Source organism: Heterocephalus glaber, unplaced genomic scaffold (assembly GCF_053883595.1).
Source record: "Heterocephalus glaber isolate CG9 unplaced genomic scaffold, H.glaber_assembly_v1.0 deba00000071, whole genome shotgun sequence".
In the NCBI taxonomy this organism is placed as follows: domain Eukaryota; kingdom Metazoa; phylum Chordata; class Mammalia; order Rodentia; family Bathyergidae; genus Heterocephalus; species Heterocephalus glaber.
In genome coordinates, this window is record NW_028258137.1 from 11,255,311 (window position 1) to 11,269,102 (window position 13,792).

Below are 13,792 nucleotides of genomic sequence, written 5' to 3' on the forward strand. Positions count from 1 at the left end.
GTATATTCAAGCCTTTGGGTTAATGTTATATTGCCTACTTTTTTATGTTTGTTAGTTTGGTTGGTTGTTTTTTTGAGACAGAGTCTTTGTAGTTCAGATTGGCTTTGAATTCACTATGCAGCCTAGGCCGGTCTCAAACTCATGGTGATCCTCCTGCATAAGACACCCAATTGCGGGGATTACAGGCCTGTGCTACCACACCTACCCTTTATGTTTATTTTATCCATAGAGAAATTTGTTTTTTAAAAAAGCATTTGTATTGAAGTATAGTTACAGCTGGTGACAATGCCTTTTTACATCCCTAATCACTTCTCTACTATGGGGAAGGCAAGGTAGAAGTAGGGTGGTGTGGAGTCTCACTCATACCATTAGTTCTCAAAATCAGATTGGGAAGCTTAAGACTTAAATCCTAGAAGGTGTGATGCTAACAATGGGACTTAGAAGTCCAAAGTCCTACTATAGTAACTTTTCCTAAAACTCAGTTCATTCATTCTTTGAAAAAATATTTTCTACAGGTCAGACACATACTGAATATTTAGCAGTGAATAAGACTTATTACATTGTTTACCCTGAAATAGTCTTTTAGGGAATGTAGAGAATCGTGGTTAATTAGAGTATATTTTGATGAGTTAGTAGGGGACATTCAAGAGCTGTGGTTTCATAAGGTAAGAAGACCAGACCTAACTCAGACGGACTCATTTCTGTCCTGTTTTTCTTTTTCAAAAACTGACAGTAAGGCCAGGGATTTAGCTCAGTGGTTCCACAGCCTGCCTCGCAAGCGCAAGGACCCAAGTTTGATCCCCGGCACCAAAAAAAAAAAAAAAAAAAAAATGGAAAGTAATTCCAATCTTTTGTAGGCAACAACTGAGGGTTGGCAGTAAATTTTCTCGCTCTAAAAATTTTGACATAAGGTTGTGATTGTCCTCTAGTAAATATTAAAAACTAACACATAAGTAGAGAAGAGATAAGTAATCATTATAAAGAAAGAATAGCCACCAAGATTTGAACATAACTCAGATTGAAAATATTGTTATAGGGAATATAATGTTGGAAAATGAATTAGTTAAGAGTCAAAGGCCAGGCTGGAGATACAGCTCAGTGACAGAGCACTTGCTTAGCATTTGTGAGGCCCTGGGTTCTATCCCCATCACCACAAAATGGGAGGGGGGAAGATCAAAGGCCAGAAAAATGACAAACAAGTAGGCTGGGGTCATCTGTGCTCTACTCATGTACTGGCTGGGTATCCTGGTCCAGAAAAATGACAAACAAGTAGGCTGGGGTCATCTGTGCTCTACTCATGTACTGGCTGGGTATCCTGGTCCAAGGACCAAAGGATGTTTCCTAGTCAGTACTTCTAAAGCTGTAATATTGCCAGGCATGGTGGCACATGCCTGTAATCCCAGCACTCAGGAGGCTGTAGCAGAAGGATGGCTGCAAGTTTAAGGCCAGCTGGGCTACATAGTGAATTCAAGAGCAGCCTGAACTACATAGCAAGACCCTGTCTCAAAACAAAATAAAGCTGTAATATGCACACAAGACACCCACAGTTCTCGTTAAAATGCAGATTCAGGTTCATTAGGTTTGGAGTGGGGCCCAAGGTTCTGCATTTCTACCAACTCCCAGGGAATGCCAGTGGTACTAGTCAGTGGACCTCTCTTTGAGCAGCTAGGGCTTGGGTGTTCCCAGGCTCACAGACTATCAAACTACATAAACACATGGCCTATGGATATACCAATCTTTATGAGAGTCTACAGCAAAACAAAAATGAAGACTATGTAGTTGAGTTTTTCAGAAGCTAGTTCTGCCAGGCGTGGTGTGCACATCTGTAATCCTAGCATTAGAGATGCTGAAGCAGGAAGATCCCTGTGAGTTTGAGGCCAGCCTGGGCTACATAGTGAGACCCTGTCTCAAAAGAAAAAAAAAAAAAAAGATTTCTTTCAATTTAAAGATTACAAGAAAGCTAGGCATGGTGGTACACACCTGTAATCCTAGCACTCTGTAAGGCTGAGGCAGGAAGATTGTAAGTTCGTGCCCAGCCTGGGCAATTTATCGGAAACCCTGTCTTAATATAAAAAGAGGCTGGAGATGTAGCTCACTGTGAAGGCCCCAGATTCAATCCCCAGTACTGAAAAAAATAATTACTTTCTTTTCTTTTTTTTTATAATGGTGGTAATTGGGATTTTTAAAGATCTTACTTGATGCAGTTAATAAGTTAAAAACTGGAAATTTTGTTGATATGTGAAATAAAAATCCAGAACCACTGATCTAACTTCCTCAGTTTCTTGAATAATATTTTAAAATGTGATGTCCCCCGATGGTTTCTCCACAAAAAGAAAGCACACTACCTGCATAATGTGACTCTCGGCTCCCTTGGCATTTACCTCTTGTTACTAGTTATCCTCTGGTGCCTTGGTTAGCTCTCTCTCATGAGTTTTATTAGCATGAGTCAGCCTCCTAAGTGCAGGCATTCTGTCAGGATCAAATCTCTGAGCCTGCAGAGTGGGAGGTAAACCCCAGAGAATTCTCCAAAGTCACTGTCACCTTGTGAGGTCTCTAAAAGCCAGCCAGCCAGCCTCCCTGGCAACACTCCCACTCCTGCATCTTTTGCCTTTCCCATCCGTAGGTTATAAAGAGTACAGATGTATTATTTACACACTTCTAAAAACCAGCACACATTAGGTTAGTGTTTGAGGAAATAGCTCCCTCCTCAAGGGAGAGCTGTGCTTTCCCTTGAGCTCTGGTTTGCTTCAGTTCCCTGTGAGCACACAGTAGATAAGAAGTCTCTAAGCCAACTTGGGGGACACTGGAAGTTTTGATTAACTGGTTCCGGCCAGATTGTGTAACTCACTGTAGAATCTTTTTACTGTGGGGATATGCGCCATGAAATCTCCAAGATGGGGACATTTTTAGCACTGTGTGCCAAATTTATGTAACCACAAATGTACCACTTGCTTTGTTTTCCGGGTATTTAATAGGATAGCAGTCCACTATGGGCTGGGAAACCTCATTCTAAACCAGTGGTTCACAACTCAGAACAGTTTTGCTTCCCAGGGGACATTTGGCAACATGGGGAGACACCTTTGGTTGTCAGGCTTGGGGACTGGTGGTGTCCATTGGGCAGCAGTGGTGCTGCTAAATACCCTCCAATGTACAGAACAGCCCCACAGCAAATATTATTCTTTTCCCAGATGTTATCCCTCAGTGTAGATGTTGACACTCCCCGGGCTAAACCAGTGTTTCCAAAAATTCACTGTAATAAGGATTACCTGAGATCTTTGTTTAAATATTGTTTTCTAGCCAGACATGGTGGCGCACACCTGCAATCCTAGCACTGAGGAGGCTGAGACAAGAGGATCACCATGAGTTTGAGCCCAACCTGGGCTACATAGCAAGTTCCAGGCTAGTGAGACCCTATCTCAAAAAAACCAAAAAATATCTATATTTATATATAATGTATATAAATTTTATTTCCCACACCTCTCTTCTTTAGAAATTTCAACTCACTGAGTATAAGAGAAAGTCTTCAGCAAGCGCAAGGACCAGAGTTTGATCCCTAGTACCAAAAAAAAAAAAGAGAGAGAGAGAAAGTCTTAAGTGAGAGCCCTTGATTCTTTTTCTTTTTTGGTAGTACTGAGGATTGAGACCAGGGCCTTCCCATGAAGTTTTATTCCCAGTATTTTTTTTTTTTTTTTTTTTGGTACTAGGGATCGAACTCGGGTCCTTGCACTTGCAAGGCAGGCAGTGGAACCACTGAGCTAAACCCCAGCCCTATTTTTTTGACTTTTTGAGACAAGATCTTGCAATGTAGTTCAGATTGGCCTTGAACTCACAATGTAGCCTTGTCTAGCCTCGAACTCATGGTGATCCTACTGTGTCAGCCTCCAAAGTTTTGGGATTGCAGGTGTTCACCACCATGCCTGGCTTTGATTGGTTCTTTTATTTGGGGGGATCTAATATTTTAAGTTCTTTATTCTAGATATTAGTCCTCTGTCTAAGGACTAACTGCCAAAATTCTTTTCCCAGTCTGTAGATTGTCTCCTCACTCTGTTGGTTTTTTCCATTGCTGTGCAGAACCTTTTTAATTTGATATGATCCCATTTTTAATTCTTGGTATTATTTCTTGTGCCATTGAGATTCTGTTTAGAAGGTTCTTGCCTATGCCTGTGTCTTTAAGAGTTTTATCTATCTTCTATGAGATTGTTTCTGTTTTAACATTTAGATCTGTGATCCATTTTGTTTTAGTTTAGTACATGGTAAAATATATGCTAGATTCAATCTTCTACATGTACATAGCAAGTTTTCCCAATACCATTTATCAAAGCAGCTGTCTTTCCTCCAGTGTGTGTTTTTGGCCCCTTAGCCTGAGGTTGCCTGCATCCTCTCTTCCACTGATCCACAAGTCTGTTTCTGTGCCAGTACCATGCTGTCTTTGTCACTGTAGCTTTGCAGTGTAACTTCAAATCTGGGATTGTGGTGCCTCCTGCTTTACTCTTGTCGCCCAGGATTGCTTTTGCTATTCTTTGTCTCTTTTGGTTCCATATGAATTTTGGATTGTTTTCTCTAGTTCTGTGAGGAATGTTGGTATTTTGATTGAGATTAAGTTAAATCTGTATATCAGCTTTGGAAGTGTGGCCATTTTGACTACTGGTTCTGAGACAGTGATTCTTCAACCTGAGCTTACATCAGAATCACCTGGAGAGTTTATTAAAACAGACTTCCACACAAGGACCTGAGTTCGATCCCCAGTACCAAAAAAATAAAAAAATAAAACAGACTTCCAGGCCCACCTTCAGAGTTTGTTGGCTCTACTGTGAGTCCAAATAATTTGCAGCATTTCTAGCAAGTTCCTAGGTATGTTTATACAGTTGGTCCAGGGGACTCATTTTGAGAACCGCTGGTTCAAAGGCGTCCTTGTCCTGCAGGTGGGGACGCCTCCATCATTCCAATGCTTGGGTTTGAAGAGCAGCCTTGCTGTCCTGTCAGCAGAGATTGGGCCAAAACCTCATCTGTAGAAGCCAGTGGTAACCTGGAGGCTTCTGAAAATAAAAGAACTTGTGAAGACCCTGACAGTCCTATAACCAAAAAGATGAGGCTTGGAACTCCTGCCAGGTTGGTCGCCAACGATGCAGCTCATTGTGACAAGCAAGGCAGTGACCCAGTTGCACCAGATGTCAGCATTCCTAACATCCCTTTAGAAGAACTGGCTTCTGTCCCTGGAATAGCCTCCTGTGGTGTGAAAGTGGTGGACGTTTATAGAACCGGAGCCAAGTGCGTGCCCGGAGAAGCTGGAGACCCTAGGAAGCCGGGTGCCGAATATCACCAGGTAGGGCTGCTCCGAGTGAAGCCAGGCCGGGGAGACAGGACTTGCTCCATGTCCTGCAGTGACAAGGTGGCCCGATGGAATGTTCTCGGATGCCAGGGCTCACTGTTGATGCATTTCCTGGAAGAACCCATCTACCTATCTGCTGTGGTCATCGGAAAGTGCCCGTACAGCCAGGAAGCCATGCACAGAGCGCTGATTGGGAGGTGAGAGGGCAGGGAGGGAGGCATCTGAGTGTGCCACGGAGCCAGAAAAGTCTGCATGCTTGTGATCCAGCAGTTACACCTATAGGGGTCTGTCTTAAAGAAATAATTGAGAAAGTAACCATTTTAGTTTTGTGTATGGTAGTTTTTTAAAATTTTTTTGTGTGGGGTTCTTTGGTACCGGTCTTAAAGAAATAATTCAGAAAGTAACCATTTTAGTTTTCTGTATGGTAGTTTTTTTTGTATTTTGTTTTTTGTGAGTTTTTTTGGTACCGGGGATCGAACTTGGGACCTTGTGCTTGCAAGGCAGGCAGCAGAACCACTGAGCTAAATCCCCACCCCTGGTAGTTTTCTTTTAAAGGAAGCCTGAAATATTTAGCAGTGGGGAGTTAAGTGATTTCTTTTGTCTAAAATAATGTTGATGAATATTTAATGCAGAAAGATGTTCATAATGTTTAAAGAGCTGTCTAGTAGGGCTCCATGTTGGTCCTAAAGCATATGTGTATGTAAAAACTGCCAGGATGTACACTGAGGTATTAATAATGATGCTCTCTGGGTTGTGGTATTGTGGGTAGTTTTTTTTCTTGTTATTACTGTATTTCTCATTTTTCTACAGTGTACTTATATTGCCATTATGATACACAGTGACCTTTAATCTAGTTTTAATTTTTTAAAAACGATAAAAGACAAAGGCTGACCACACTTAGGACCACTCAGGTGTAGTCTCCCTAGTAGTGGCCAAACCTGATCAGTGCTATAGTAGGTGAGGAGGAGGCAACCTGAGCTATGTCAGACATCCAGCCTCTGAAGCCAGCTCCAAAAAGGAGACCCCGTGTATGACCCAGCAGTTCCACTCCTCAGTACACATGCAGGAGAAAGGAAAACATGCATCCACACAGACCTTTACACACCAGGGTTCATAGCAGTGAAATGAGCCACATATTGTATGATGTCCTGTTTGTGAGACATCCTGAAGAGGCAAATCCATGGACACGTAGATGCGTGGTGACCAGGGGCTAGAGAAGTGGGTGGAGGGTGACCACTACTTGGCATGAAGGCTCTGGGACTTGAAGTTGCAGTCTGTGCAGTTTGTTACCAGCATCACGTTGGCATCTAGTTTGTATAAAAGAGAAAAAGTGAAGCTTTTATATTATGGGATATTTTTAGTTTCTGATGTGTTAAAGGATTTCCTAGAAAGTAGGTACCAAACATTAATGTTTCTGCTTAAAGTTTTCAAGTGCCTAGCTGGGTGTGGTGGTACATGCCTGTAATTCCAGCACTCAGGATGCCGAAGCAGGAGGATTACAAATTGGAAGCTGGCTTTGTACATGGCAAATTCAAGACCAACCTGGACTACATAGTGAGACCCTGTTTCAAAAAAAACAAAAACAAAAACAAAGCCAGGTGTGGTGGCCATCTGTAATCCCACCACTCTGGGAGGCTGAGGCAAGATGATCCCTAAGAGTTGAAGGCCAAAAAAAAAGAGTTGAAGGCCAACCTGGGCTACATAATGAGTTCAAGGCCAGCAAGACACTGTCTTAAAAAAACAAAACTGAGGCAGGAGGATTGAAGATTTGAGCCCAGTCTGGGAAATTTAGCAACTCTGTCTCAAAATAAAAACATTTCTGTAATCCCAGCACTGGGGAGGCTGAGGCAGGAGACTCACAAATTCAAGGCCAGCCTGGGCTACATAGTGAGTTCAAGGACCCTGTCTCAACAAAAAGATTTATAAAAGGCTAGGGATATAGCTTAGTGTGAAGGCCCTGGATTAAAATGGCCAGTAACAAAAAATTTTTTGCAAGTTTTCCGAACCCTGTATCAGAATTTATTTTAGGGCCTGGGAATGTGGCTCAGTAGTAGACTGATTGCCTTGCACATGCAATCCCAGCTCTGTCCAAAAAGGAAAAAAATAAAGGAGTGAAGTTTGATACCACTGACATCACTGATTAGTCATTCCTTTAGAGTGATGGAGAGGAATCTTCAACAGCCATATGCTCTTACCATCTAGATTCTGTTGTGACACACTTTCCTGTCCCCACCTAATAACCAAACAAGTAGATTTATGTACTTCCTAAGGACTCTCCCTCCACCCCGGCTTAGGCATGATGTAGCCCACAATCCTAGATACGATTTTTTTCTAGAAGTGTACATAAACTGAATGCACTTTCCCTCATATTTAGGTGTCAGAATGTCTCAGCTTTACCCAAAGGCTTTGGAGTTCAAGAACTGAAAATACAGCAGTCACATTTACTGTTTGAAAAGAGCCGCTGCGCAGTGCAGGCAAAAAGACCTGATAGTTTGGGTCGACTTGTTCCTTGTGGAGCAGGTAAGGGATCCAGGTTGGACTTGCTCTGAAGTAACTTATTCCCTGGCAGAGTATCCTGGCAGGGTCTGCATCTTCCCAGCCTAGGAAGGAAGCTTACCACTCCCATGGTCAATTGAACGGGCTTTGAAGATAACTTGCACTGGGTTAAGATTATGCTCTGTGTGACCCTGAGCAGATCACCCTCTCCTGGCCTCATTTCTTTCTCTTCAGATTAGAAAAATGTCATTTATCATGGTTATTGTGAGACTTGAGTGAGAAATTCTATTTAAAGCATTTAATCTGTGTCTAGCTTATAATAAATGTTCAATGAAATTATAAGCAATTATAGTGATGATGACAATCATGAACCACTTTATACTGTTCTGTCCTGGAGGCCGAGCATAAAGTAGAGACCTTCTCTGACATTGTATCCAGCTCTCATGGGCCTATAGAGTAAAAGAAATGTTTTTTATGAAAGTACTCTGGCATGAGAAGGAAATGGAAGTTTTAACTCCAGAATTTATCTCTTCATAGCAATCAGCTGGAGTGCAGTTCCTGAGGAGCCATTGGATGTTACTGCCAATGGTTTTCCACAGGGAACAACGAAGAAAGGAATCGGAAACCTGCAGGCCAGGTACAGGGTACTGGGGCTAGAGGTGATGGTGGCCATGAATTTATACCTTTATTGTCTAATTCCAGAACATTTTCATTGCCCCAGAAATTTTCTGAAAACCATACTGACTAGCAGTTACTACTTGGACTTTCTTGGAGAATAGGAAATTTCCATTTACCCTGCACTCTTTCTTAACATTTGTTGTTGTATGCTTTTTGGTTTTTTCCCCAGACAGGGTCTCACGATGTAGCCCAGGCTGGCCTCAAACTCTCAGTCCTCCTGCCTCAGCCTTCTGATTGGTGGGATTATAGCCATTCACCACTACCCTGGCTCTTCTCTGTCTTTTTATTGTGGCCATTCTACTGAGTATGAAGTGGTATATCATTGTGGTTTTGAATTGCATTTCTCTAGTGACTAATGGTGTTGAGCATCTTTTTAATGTACTTATTAACTATTTGTATATCTTCTTTGCAGAAGTAGCTATTCTCAGTTCTTGCTTTTTTTTGGGTACTGAGCTAAATTCCCAGCCCAAGTTCTTGCTCATTTTTAATGTTGAGGTGTAAGTCTCTGTTTTATACTCTAGATACTGGTCCTTTATCAGATCTGATTTCCAAACAGCTTTTTGGTTTTGGTTTTTCGAGACAGGGTCTCACTATGCAGTTTAGAGTGGGCTTGAATTCACTATGTAGCCCAGGCTGGCAGTGATTCTCCTGCCTTAACCTCCTGAGTGCTGGGATTACAGGCGTGCGCCACCACACCCGGCATCCAAACAATTTTCTCTAGTTAGTTCTGTTTGCCTTTTTTTTGATAGTGTTCTTAAAGCACAAAAATTGTAAATTTTTGTTTGTTTGATTTTTGGGGGTTTTTTGGTACTGGGGATCAAACTTGGGACCTTGCCTTTGCAAGGCAGGTGCCGGAACCACTGAGCTAAATCCCCGGGCCTGTAAACTTTGATGAAGTCAAAATTCTGTACTTTTTCTTTGGTTGATTGTGGTTTTGGTGTCATATTTTTGTTTGTTTATTTGGTTGGTTGGTTGGTTTTTGGTTTTTTGAGACAGGGTCTCACTATGTAGTTCAGGTTGGCCTCAAACTCTCAGTGATCCTCCTGCCTCAGCCTCCTGGGTGCTAGGATTACAGGTGTGCACCACTATGCCCAGCTTTGGTGTTGTATTTTTTATTAGTCCGTGTTTGCAGTACATAATGCTTACATTCATCAAGGGGAGCTGGTACATGTGCATAACTTCTCAATTCTTTTTATGTCCCCTCCCCCCTCTTACAACCCCCCTCTTTCCGGGTTTTGGTGTCATATTTAAACTATTGACTAATCTAAGGTCACAAAGATTTACTCAATGTTTTCTTCTAATAGTTTTATAGTTTTGTTTTGTTTTTTTTGGTACCGGGGATCGAACTTGGATCCTTGTGCTTGCGAGGCAGGCGGTGGAACCACTGAGCTAAATCCCCAGCCCTTAGTTTTATAGTTTTAGCACTTATGTTTAGGACTTGGATCCATTTTGAGTTAATTTTCTGTTTGGGGTGAGATAGGAGCCACAGTATTACTTTTGCATGTGTATATCCATTTGTCCTAATGTGAGTTTTTGGAAAGTTTGTTTCTGTTGGGGATATTTTTTTTTCTTTTTTTTTTTTTGTACTGGGGATGAAACTCTGGACCTTGTGCTTGCAGGGCTGGCAGCGGAACCACTGAGCTAAATCCCTGGCCCTTGACAGTGACTAGCAAAAAGTGCAGCTGGAAACTGGACTAACTTTGCATCTTCAGGTTGGCTTTTGCTGAAGTAGAGGGCTTATGAGATGTTGAGCTTGAGACTCAGATTCCATCCCTGGATGTTCAACTGCCTGTCTCTTTCATGGCCTATCTCTTTCTAAGGCTTGGCCAGTCACAGTGGTCCTTTTTCCATTTCTTTGTTAATGCCTTTATAAAAAGTAATATTGTACTTAAAGCTCACAGATGGATTCATTTTTTTTTTACGTGCTTATTTGCATATCTCAAAATAACTAACCATTGCAGTGCAGGACGTGGTGGCGCATGGCTGTAATTCCAGCACTCAGGAGGCTGAGGCATGAGAATTGCCATGAGTTTGAGGCCAGCCTGGGCTACATAGTGAGTTCAGGGGCAGCCTGAACTACAAAGTGAGACCCTGGCTCAAAAAACAAACAAACAACAAGAAACCAATCTTAAAACCTAATTTACATTCCTTTTTTTACTTTTTTTTTTGGTATTGGATCAAACTCAGGTCCTTGCTTGCACAGCAGGCAGGAAACCACTGAGCTAAATCCCTGGCCCTTACATTCCTTTTTTTAAAAAAGAGATTTTTCTGTCGGGGTGTGGTGGTGCATGCCCATAATCCCAGCACTCAGTTGGCTGAGGCAGGATGCTCACTGTGAGTTCAAGGCCAGCCTGAACTACATAGTTAGACACTGTCTCAAAAACAAATAAACAACAAATTAAAAAGATTTTCTTCTTCATAGCCTCTAAGTGCCAGGGTTCAAACAGCCTAGACAGCAGCCCCTGCCCGTCTCCTGGAAGCCTAGGCTTTTGAATTGCAAATTACTGGGGTAGATATTTTTGGACCAGTTTTTCCCCAAGGGCCTTCCTCATTTCTAGCTACCTTTTGCATTTTTTTTGGAGACCATGTCTCAGCCCAGATCAGGATGTGTGAGCAGAGCAGGTCATGAGGGACAGGACCATGGGTTTCTTGCTTAGCTGTGTTTGGGTTGTCAATGACAGCCTCACCTTCCTCGTAATGGCCCTGCCCAGCTGACTGTGGCTTTCTTTTGCTGCTTTGCTCAGAACAACAACAGCGGAGGGGGGTGTAGTGGCTCACTCCTGTAATCGCAACACTCTGGAGGCTGAGGCAGGAGGATCACTGCAAGTTTGAGGCCTGCAAAGAGTTCAGGGCCAGCCTGAACTACAAAGGGAGACCCTGCCTCAAAAAACCAAAAAAAAAAAAAAAAAAAGACTTTTTGGTGTGATAGATAGTATCCTTGTCGTAGTCCTGATTTTAAAGACATACATTTTCTGTGGGATCTTAATAAATACCCCTTATGAATTTAATAATATCTTTACTAGGCCTGGTTCACTAAAGGGATGTGAAAATCCTTTTTCTCCATGAGTGTTCCTCCTGTTAGTTTTCTCCTTTAATCCATTAAGGGGAGCTCCCTTAGTTTTTGTTTTGTCTTCATGTTGAAGCAGCTTTTTGTCCCTGAGTGCGGGCAGCCACTCAGCAGTTAAGGCTGAAGGAGACCCTCAGTGAGAGTGAGTGCTCAGGGTCTCCTGTGAGCAGTGATTCCTGAGGTCGGCTGCTGTCAGCCAGGAGCTCTGGCAGACTCTCACATATACCACTCATGGCCTCTGTGTCCAAGCTGAGGGTGTGACTGGCCAGCCTGATGTAGGGCATAGTGTGTGAAGAAGAGACCGCATATTGTTGGGATGCACAGTGGTTCCCATTTCTAGATGCAGTTCATCCATTGTATATATGAGGGCAAGGAAGGTAGCACAGACAGCCCAGGCACATCTGGCTTCAAGAGGCAGAAACTAAGAGGACCCTTAAGTGTTGGAACCCCTGATGTTTGTTGCCTAGGAACAAGGGAACTGGAGACTCGCTTCAGGGGATCCTGTCCAGATGGACCTGAGAACTACAGGTCACACAGGGGACACGCTCAGGTTTCTGAACCAGAGCTTCCCATTTCTTGTAAACCATTTCACCCACAGGGGCCAGCTCCTTTGAAAGGAGGAAACTACTGAGCAGCATAGCTGAGACCCTGTCTCAGAAACAAAAAATTCTCTGTAGGCTGGGAATGTAGCCCAAGGGTACAGCAAGTGCTTAGCATGCCTGAGGCCCTAGGTTCAATCCACAACACTCCCTAATTAAAGAAGGTAGCCAAGATGTGTCTTACAGATAGCCTGGAGCAAAGTTTAGTAATTATACTGCTGTACCCCATTTGAGCCTGTCACTTTAATGATTCTACTGCTAATGACATTACTTAAGACTTTTTGTTTGGTTGGTTTTTAATTTTTTTTATTTTTTTGTTTGTTTGGTTGGTTGGTTTTGAGGGTTTTTTTGAGACAGGTTCTCTCTATGTACCTTAGACTTGCCTTGAACTCAGTGTCTCTCAGGCTGGCCTCAAATTCCCAGTAGTCCTCCTACCTCAGGCTCCTGAGTGCTGGGATTACAGGTGTGCACTACCATACCTGGCAAGATTCATTTTTTATACCTTAACCTGACCAGACATCTCCAGGTCTAGATCTTTTCCCTTGTCAAGTGCAGATGGACAGGGGTTCAGGCACATTCAGACACAAACACAATGTGGAGCCTGGTGTCTTTGATACGGTCTGGAACATGGTAAACACTTCATCAGTCATCTTGGCCTTTTTCTCACCAGGTCCCGAATCAGCAAAGTGGCGCTCTTCAGATCATTCCAGAAGCTGCTAAGCAGCATTGCAGAGGACAAGTGGCCATACTCCCTCAGGTGATGCTGTTGACCCACGTTTTTTCATATTAGGAAGACTTTTGTTTGGGTTCTGGTGTGTGAGTGGCAGGAAGCCTTGGCAAGAGTGGTGGCTCAGTGAGCCGTGGGCACTCATTACTGGGCACATGCTGCCTTGTCTCCATGGCCCTGCTCGCAGACAATGGGAACCTTGAGAGAATCTGTGTCCTGCCTTGTTATAGGAGAACAAGGGACCATGAGACTTAGCCAAATCATAGAGGAAAGGTAGATCTTCACAAGCTCAGCTCCAACCACAAGGTCAAGAGGAGGCTTCCAGAGAGCCGAGGAGCAGGACTGGGGTTAGTACAGTAAGTGGAAAATCACTAAGAAGGGGGACAGGGATTTAGCTCAGTGGCACCACCGCCTGCCCCACAAGCGCAAGGACCTGAGTTCGATCCCCAGTACCAAAAAAAAAAGAAAAGAAAGTCACTAAGAAGAACAAGGCTGGACTGTTAAGAGTCTTGCTGAAGGCAGGCCAGGGTGATGAGATATCAAGGGTGAGGGAGCAGAATTTGATCCAGTATTGACAATGATCAAATACCAAAGTTGGGAGTTGGTTGTTTTGTTTTGTTTGCTAAAATGACTTAGCAGAATTCTTGCTGAAACTGGAATTATAGGACTCCATCTCAGTATGGACAGAATCTTTTCAGAAGGTGATCTTTTCACTGGGTGTATTATAAATATTCCTCAGCATGTCAGCCGCCCTGGTCCTAGGGTAGTCAGATGGCTAAGGATTTGGGAAGGGTGTTGGCTGGCAGTATAGAGGAGGAAAATACAGATATGGTGGTAAGGTCCGTTAGGAAAATACAATGAAAATTTCTAATCTCTAGATGCTCTAGTGGAAATTA

General features: G+C 43.0%; 1 protein-coding gene across 6 annotated transcripts in view; it reads left to right on the forward strand.

Annotated features, from left to right (window-relative positions):
- Positions 1–13,792, forward strand: part of Adat1 (adenosine deaminase tRNA specific 1) — a 39,783-nt gene that overhangs the window by 7,866 nt on the left and 18,125 nt on the right. For 5 of the 6 annotated variants that reach the window (XR_015448558.1, XM_004842828.3, XM_021256691.2 and 2 more), the window contains 4 exons: positions 4,923–5,526; positions 7,704–7,849; positions 8,363–8,462; positions 12,840–12,926. Coding sequence is in view for 5 of the 6 variants with exons in the window: in XM_004842828.3 (XP_004842885.1) it covers positions 4,923–5,526; positions 7,704–7,849; positions 8,363–8,462; positions 12,840–12,926 (937 nt within the window). In the remaining variant the exon portion in view is untranslated. The remainder of the gene's footprint in view (positions 1–4,922; positions 5,527–7,703; positions 7,850–8,362; positions 8,463–12,839; positions 12,927–13,792) is intronic. The other variant, XM_087204343.1, reaches the window with a different exon arrangement.